This window comes from Dioscorea cayenensis, chromosome 8 (assembly GCF_009730915.1).
Source record: "Dioscorea cayenensis subsp. rotundata cultivar TDr96_F1 chromosome 8, TDr96_F1_v2_PseudoChromosome.rev07_lg8_w22 25.fasta, whole genome shotgun sequence".
Classification (NCBI taxonomy): Eukaryota; Viridiplantae; Streptophyta; class Magnoliopsida; order Dioscoreales; family Dioscoreaceae; genus Dioscorea; species Dioscorea cayenensis.
In genome coordinates this window covers 7,525,544-7,533,770 of record NC_052478.1, presented here as the reverse complement: position 1 = coordinate 7,533,770, position 8,227 = coordinate 7,525,544, and the positions used below count along the sequence as shown (strand labels likewise).

Below are 8,227 nucleotides of genomic sequence, written 5' to 3'. Positions count from 1 at the left end.
AAAAACTACTTGTAATGTATGTGTTCTTTGTGGCTAGATACATCACTAGAGTTGTTAGAAATATTTTTTTGGTGCTCCTTGTAAGCAACATGTGGCAACCAAGATGATTTTCTCCTTGTAATATCAATAATTTAATTACAGAGCATAAGAATCTCCTTGTAAGAAGCATAAGAAGCATTATGGTGTTAGTACCTGATGTAAGAATAATATACACATTAATCATTAATGGTAGACTTTCATTTGCAATCAAGCAGAAAAAAAGGTTTAGTTTAGCAACACTAAGTACATGTTTAGGCTAACAGTCATGTTGGAAGCTGGTTAAAAGATGACTGTTTCTTATGAATCAAAACTTGGAGTTAGTGCAAAAATACTTCTTAGATTATTGCCTGCATTTTCTCTAATCTAATTGTGTTGATTTGACTTTGGTGTCTAATAATGCAAGGATTAGCAGCATTAAGTGCATATCCATGGCAGTGGGTATGTTGGAACTTAGTGATATGATAAATAATGGACCAGAATTTGGAGCAAAGTCCCCTCTATTGTATGCATTTTCTCTAATCAAATTAAAGCAGAGTGACCAATTTGAAATAAAGGGATAGTTTAGTGGCCACTGAAGAAATTAATCTAAGTTTGAAATGATTACATTTGTAGCTATTGGTGAGCTATTACATTAAGTCATATAGTGTTTGCTGGTTTAAACTAGTTTGGTTTCCCTCTCATGGTCATTAAGTCTGTAAAAAAAAATAGGCCTACATGTGGCATCTAAGAATCAGGTTACTTTTCAGTATAAGTAGCCTAATTTATAGTAGATTTTTTTTTATGTCTTTCTGACTAAGTTGGTATTAGTGATAATAATTTTCTTAATTTATTGCTATTAAAGATTTGATCATGAAAACTAGCTTGTTATTGGGTGTTTGCAGATTTATGAAATATGCTTATGTTTGACTTAACCAAGTTGATTATTTTACTTTGTGTATATTACTCATTCTCAATGCCCAATGCTGATCTGTTCACAATAAGAATTGGTTACATCAATGGTGGGGTAGAAATATTAGTGGACTACGTGGATTATTGTTGTGCTGATCAAATCTCAAGGATAGAGTTGATTAGTATGGCTATGGAGTTTGACCTACCTATTAAGGGTAGTAGTATTTGGTAGGTTGATGGTTGTAGTGAAAACAATAGGCTAAAAGAGATATGTACTGACTTAGATGCTTTGAGAATGGCTGAATGTGTAACTTCTAGCAAGGAGGTGCATGTATACTTCAAGATTGCAAATTCAGATTTTGATATAGGTTCAGGCAGTATTAATGCTAACAAGGGATGCAATGTCCATGTTGAAGAATAGGATGCAGAAGAAATCCATAAAGAAGACAATGATTTGGAAGCCACATTAATTGGTGGTTGTAGACATAAGAAACCCTTACAGGGAGAAGAAGAATCTGAATTCCATGACTCTGACTATAGCTTTAGTCCTGGTTCTTATGGAGAAGCCACAGACATCTCTGAAAATCCCAGGGCTGTCATAGCTGTGAATGTAGAACCTAGCAGAGTTGGCAGTGATGCTGGATTGGATTCAGAGTATGCAACATCTGATGAGTTACACTCTTGTTCCTCCACTGATGAGGATGAATTTGGCAATAGTAATCCTCGATACCCTGAATTTAATGAATCTTGTGACATGAGGAGCCCTGATATTAAAATTGGTATGAAGTTTAGTAGTTTTAACCAATTCAAAGAAGCAGTGAGGAATTATGGGATTAAAAATAGGTATGAGATGAACTTCAATCCAAATGATAAAAAAAGATGCAAAGCATATTGCAAGAAAGGTTGTCCTTTCTATCTTTGGGCTTCACCCATGATCAAAGATGGGAACGCAATGCAGATAAAAAGTGGGAATTTAAATCATGAGTGTAGTAGAGATCACATCAACAGACATATATGTAAACGCTAAGTGGATAGCAAAGGCCTATTTGGAGCAATTTAGAGCAGACCCTACCTGGAAGATTCAAGATATTATTTAAGCAGTGAAGACCAATGAAGAAATTGACATTAGCAGGCTGAAGGCATATAAAGCTAAGTGTATTGCACTTAGGTAGGTCAGTAATTGATTTTTTTGATGTTATGTAATTGTGTAACTAATCAAATTAAGTTTTTGTTTTTTATTTTATTTTGGCAGGATTATAGATGGTGATGAAGAGACACAAATTCATAAGTTACATGACTACAGATTGGAGTTAATGAAGACCCACCCAGGCTCTACCATTAAATTCAACTGTCATGCAAGGGTGTTCCAAGCAATGTATGTTTGCTTGGCACCCATCAGAGAAGGGTTTCTTGCAGGTTGCAGGCAAATCATTGGAGTAGATGGCTGTTTTTTGAGAGACATTTACGGGGGACAGCTATTAACTGCAGTGGGGATAGATGCAAATGACTGCATCTACCCCATTGCATGGGCAATTGTCAACAAAGAAAATAAAGAGAACTGGAAGTGGTTTATGGAGCTTTTGACAGAGGATTTGCAAATCACAAATAGCTTCCAATGGTCCTTCATGAGTGACAAGCAGAAGGTGAGCTTCCTTTCATTTTTTTTAGCTTCTTGTTTTGAAATGATATGATTTGTTATATGGCAACATGCATAGTGCATTTTATTTTGTATGATATGTGGTATGTTCTATTTGTTTAATTCATGCATGTTGTTGGCTGTTGCTTATTTTGTTGATGCATTACCTCTATTTAATTTTTTTTGTGGGTTGCTAAGCAAGGCTTACATGATGTGTTCTATTTATTTAATTCATGCATGTTGTTGCTTATTTTGTCGATGCATTGCCTTTATTTAATTTTTTTTGGGTTGTTGAGCAAGGATTCCATGATGTGTTCTGTTTATTTAATTCATGCATGTTGTTGTTTTTTTTGTTAATGCATTGCCTTTATTTAATTTTTTGTGGGTTGTTGAGCAAGGATTCCATGATGTGTACTGCTTATTCTGTTGTTCTGTTTATTTTGGTACTAGCATGATGCAAACTCATGACAGTGCTTATATCTTAATATTGTAATTGAATTCCCTGAGCATGAAATCATGTTAATAAAATTTCATAATTGGATTCTTTGACCATGCATATATGTTACACTTTTGCTTTTAAGAATGAAATAAATTGATAGATTAGTGATCTACTTCTTTGTTGATCTGTTTATTTAATTGATGCTTAATTTTTTTTTATGCAATGTACTTCCAAGCATGATATGTTAATCATGAAGTTCTGCAGATCCAATTACTGCATTGCTGATTCTGCCACCTGATTCGGCATGTATGCATTAGTTATCCTGATTTGGTTTTATACTTTCTGTCTATTGTCCTTGAACTTTCTCTTTGTCAAAAAATTATTCATTGTGGCTATATGTGTTGGGTACAATTAGGGCTTAATTCCTGCCATTGAAGAACTTTTCCCATATAGTGAACATAGATTTTGCATCAGACATATCCATACCAACTTTAGAAAAAATTTTAGGGGGAAAATTCTTAAAGACCAACTTTGGAGCTGTGCCACAACAACAAACATACCTGCATTTCAGAAAGCTATGGCCAGATTGAAAGACTTATCTGAACCTGCATTTTAGTATATGAATAACATAGACCCTCGACACTGGAGCATATCACACTTTCATTCAAAATTCAAGTGTGATATCCTTCTAAACAACATGTGTGAATGCTTTAATGGCCACATACTAGAGGCTAGAACCAAGGGGTTTGTGACTATGAATGAGTTAATTAGAACCCAGTTAATGATAAGAATACAAAGAAGAAGGGACTTCATGAAAAAAAATCACAAATACCCACTGCCCTAGGATACTGAAGAAGTTAGAAAAATTCAAGGGAATGAGCTTTCTTTATACAGCAGCATGGTCAGGAGGATCACAGTACCAAGTAGTAGGACCATATGGCCAATATGTAGTTGACAAAGATAAAAGGAGTTGCTCTTGTAGAAGGTGACAATTGACTGGCATTCCTTGCAGTCATGCCATTTCAGCCATTTATTACAATAAGGAGAAACCTGAAACCTATTTGGATGACTGCTATAAGGTGAGCACCTACCTTAACACATACAACCACACATTGAATCCAACTCATGACAAGGACTCTTGGCCAAAGAGTAATCAAGCACCAATGATTGCCCCTGATCTAATTAACAAGAGAAGGGGTAGGAAAACAATGATGAGAAGAAGGGAAGTAGATGAAGATGGTAAAGGGTATACCAATGGGAAAGTCAGCAAGAAGAGAATTACAATGAGATGCAGTATTTTGTGGGAATGTAGGACATAATAAAAGATACCATGGACATGTAATTGTGATCTTTTTTTACGTTAGATTATTTGTTTATTTGTAAAACTCTACCAATGATTAATTGTTACAATGTGCAATGCAGAGGAAAAATGAAGGCGTGCATGGGCAAGTGAATGTAGAGACAAGTGAAGTTCAGAATGAAAATCCTATGGACAACATTGATTCCCAAATTCTTGAAGAGCATGTTACAATGGTAAGTACCTTCTTTTATTTTTTAAACTAAAATATCAACTTTCTAATCCAATATTTAAGTCATTTGTGCTCAACATGACACAGGTTGATTCATTGGCCTTGGGTGATCAGTATGCTTCATAAACCTCACAGCCAGACAATGCATTTGAAGAATCCATGTCACAGGTGTGCTCCAATTATTATCATGATTAATTTTCAGAATGCTTGCACATTCTTCTGAACTAATTTATATCTGTTGGTTAAAACTATAGGTCATAAATGCATATGATCTAGGCCAGTCCAACCAAACAATTCCTTCAAGAACAAAACTTAATACCAGAGGGGCAAAAGCATCAGGAATGCTCCAGAGGGGACCCAAAAATTTTCAAAAAATGCTGAAAGACCATTAGTGTTCAAGGTTCATGGAAGAGACAAGGAAGGACAAAGTAGCAAAGATAGTGATGCTGCAAAGAGAAGGAGAGTGTGGCTCCCCCCGGGAAGAGCTAATTGACAAATTAAAGCATGTCTTCACATTGATCAACTGGCCATTGGCTTTTAATGCTTTTGGTTTTTTTTTTACCTTTGCTACTATGTTTTGTATGTTAAGACACAAACTCCTGTGTTAATGGAGGTGCTTGGCAAATTAGTATGTTAAGTACTTTATAACAAATTATCTGAGCAATCTTTTATTCTAATATAAACAAATTATTTTTTGATCATTGAATGGAAAGGTGATTGCAATTTTGTAGATGGTGGTTCTAGAATATATATCATCTGCAATTTGTATATGTTCGGAAATAGCAGATGTGACTGCAAATATTGCACTAAATTCTAACACTGATTTGATTATATTAGCTGATCATGAAAACTAAATCACTAACTAAATGGATTGTTTTGATTAAGGTCACAAATTTGATTATATTAGCTGAGCATGAAAACTAAATCATTAACATTTAATTTTCTAATAATCAACTCTCTCATGTGAATGCAAAAGATTAAAGTCTTCATTTTATTTGCTTAGAATCAACTTCTAGGTCATCTTGATTTATTAGACTCATTCTTCGCCCACCGTCCTTTTTTCTCTAGCCACTATCCTCTCTTCTCCGGTGACCATCCTCTTTTTCTCTCTAGCGCTCCCCTACTGATTCCGACTCCGATGACCGGCCACCGTCCTTTTTCTCTAGCACTATCCTCTCTTCTCCGGCGACCATCATCCTTTTCTCTCTCGCAATCCCCTACTCATTTTGACGCCGATGACTGCCACACCGATTGCAGCTCCTCTTCTCTCCGCTGGACGACGATTCAACCACCGTTGAGGATTGCCATCTCTCGGGACGAAATGATGAAGAAGATGGGTGGCATGGACTTCTTCTCCTCCACGTGACGGGCTAAATCCAACGTGGATTAACTTAATTGATGGTGTCATGTAATTAAGTTGCTGACTGAGCTTCTCCGGCAGCCACATCAGCATTGGGGGCCAGGAAACATATGGGTGACTGGCCGGTGAAATCAAATTAAATTAAAATTACCAATTTGATTCAAATTAAAGCTGAGTAACCAATTTGAACAAAAGTTATAGTTGAATGACCACTCAAAAAAATTAATCCTACCTTAATAACAACAATTAACAAATCTACCCCAAAAGTACCATTCTTACCCCTCTTATCTGACGCTATAAACCATTATATAAAGGTAACCATTAACTTTGCAATAAAACATAAGATTTATTCCCAAACCAGCAGCAATACATGAACAAACATGACAAGGACAATGACAGACCACAAACAAGATTATTATTGCAACATGACTGATTAATGAATCAAGTTGACTTCATTAACTTCTTAGACCCAACTTCAATGAGCTTGATCAAATTCTCAAAAGAAGACCCACCCTTGTCCACAGCCTTCCTAACCTTTTCACCCAACTCTCTGACCCTCTTCCTCCTCTCCTCCCCTTCTCCTCCGCATTCCATCAAACACTTCACCCCCTTCTCCACCACCTCCCTCCCCACCACCACCATCTCCTCCCCAAACACATACATGATCGGCTTCCCAATCCCCACCGGCACACCGACCTTCAACACCTCAACCACCACCTTCTCATTCAAGAACTGATCAGCAAAGTGCGGCCATGTGAGCATGGGCAACCCAGCACTCACTGACTCCATCACCGAGTTCCATCCACAGTGTGTCACAAACCCACCCACCGCCGAGTGCCCCAGTATGGCCGCCTGCGGCGCCCACCCTTTGATCACCATCCCTCTCCCTTCCACTCTCTTCTCAAACCCTTCCTCCTCCGTTAACCATTTCCCCACCTCCGGCGCTGCCATTAATTCACTCTCCTTTATCACCCATATAAATCTCAACCCTGATGCTTCCAATCCAGCACCAATCTCAATCAACTGAGCAGCCACAGTGTGTGTGATACTACCAAAACTAACATAAATAACCGAACTCTCAGGCATGGAATCAAGCCATTGCAAGCACTGACTCTCATCAATGGAGGGCTTATTCCCTCTGGCAGCCTTACTAGCAGCATCCTTATTAGCCAGTGGCAGTGGTCCAATAGCATACACCTTCTTTCCGGTCAGCTCTTCAAGTTGTTGGGTGAAATAAGATTCCATTTCCGAGCAAGTGTTGAGCACTATGCCTTCACAGGTGTCCTCCGCCATGATCGCCTCTTGGGCTAGCTTCTCAAACCCTGGAGCTTCTTCATAGAAGAAAGGTGGTGCTTTGGCTTTGGTTGTCTCGATGGGTTGTGGCAAGCCGGGGATGATGAACGGTTTGTGGACGTCGGTGAGAGACTGGTAGATCTTGTGGTTCTTAATGGTGAGCATGGCAGTAAGAGTGAAGGAGGAGAAGCCATGGAAGATGAGGTTGGGGATGGAGAGCTCGCGGGCGATGTTCATCCCCCAAGGTTGGAAGTGGTCGGAGATGATGCACGTCGGAGGAGGGTGTTGACCGTGGAGGTATTCGAGGAGTGGGGTTTGGAGAAGGGACATGGCGAGGAAGAAGTTGGAGAAGAGGTCTGGGGAGTGGACGAGGTCGACGTTTTGGCAGGAGTCAGGGATGGAGGCGGCGGTGGAAGGGAAAGGGAGGGAAGCGAGGCGGATGGGGAGGTTGGAGGTGGAGATGAGGGTGGAGAAGGAGTGGAGACGGGTGAGGTTGGCTGGGGTGATGACGACGGTGACGATGGCGCCGTTGGTGGCGAGAAGACGAGCCATGTCGCAGGCCGGGATGATGTGGCCTTGGGCTAAGAGAGGGATGATGACGAAGTGGGGCTCGCCGGCGGCCATTTTTTCCGGTGATGTGGAGGTTGGTGGTCAATGGAGCTGTGGAAAGAGGAGCTGATCGAGGATCGAGATGTAGTAGTATCTAGGGGATTTGCATTTATGTCCTAAAAATATGTGAAATTATTTGGCAATGTCGGTGTATTTTAATTATTTATTTATTTATTTATTTATTTATTTATTTATTGTCGGTCAAACTTAGTTAAAAGCTCTTGTGATATGATGTGAATATATATAATATGATGATTGATAAACCAGGGTTTCTTGTGGGAAATGATTAATGATTTTGTGTGCCATTTTACTTTTAACTTAAGTAGGTTGAATTTTTATTTTTATTTTTATTTTTTAACTCTCTCATGTTTTTTTTTTTTTAAATTTATTTATTTTAACTAAATCATATGATTTAGTTAAAAATTTATTAAAAT

General features: G+C 38.4%; 1 protein-coding gene across 1 annotated transcript; it reads right to left on the bottom strand.

The window, feature by feature from the left end:
• Positions 1 to 6,217: 6,217 nt before the first annotated feature.
• LOC120267819 (UDP-glycosyltransferase 73C3-like) lies at positions 6,218 to 7,952 on the bottom strand. Its single transcript, XM_039275501.1, has one exon. The coding sequence runs from the start codon at positions 7,806 to 7,808 to the stop codon at positions 6,333 to 6,335; it is 1,476 nt and encodes a 491-aa protein (XP_039131435.1). The 5' UTR covers positions 7,809 to 7,952; the 3' UTR covers positions 6,218 to 6,332.
• Positions 7,953 to 8,227: the final 275 nt, after the last annotated feature.

Coding starts and splice junctions, on each gene's coding strand:
- LOC120267819 (XM_039275501.1), bottom strand. CDS start 7,808: ATGGCCGCCGGCGAGCCCCACTTCGTCATCATCCCTCTCTTAGCCCAA.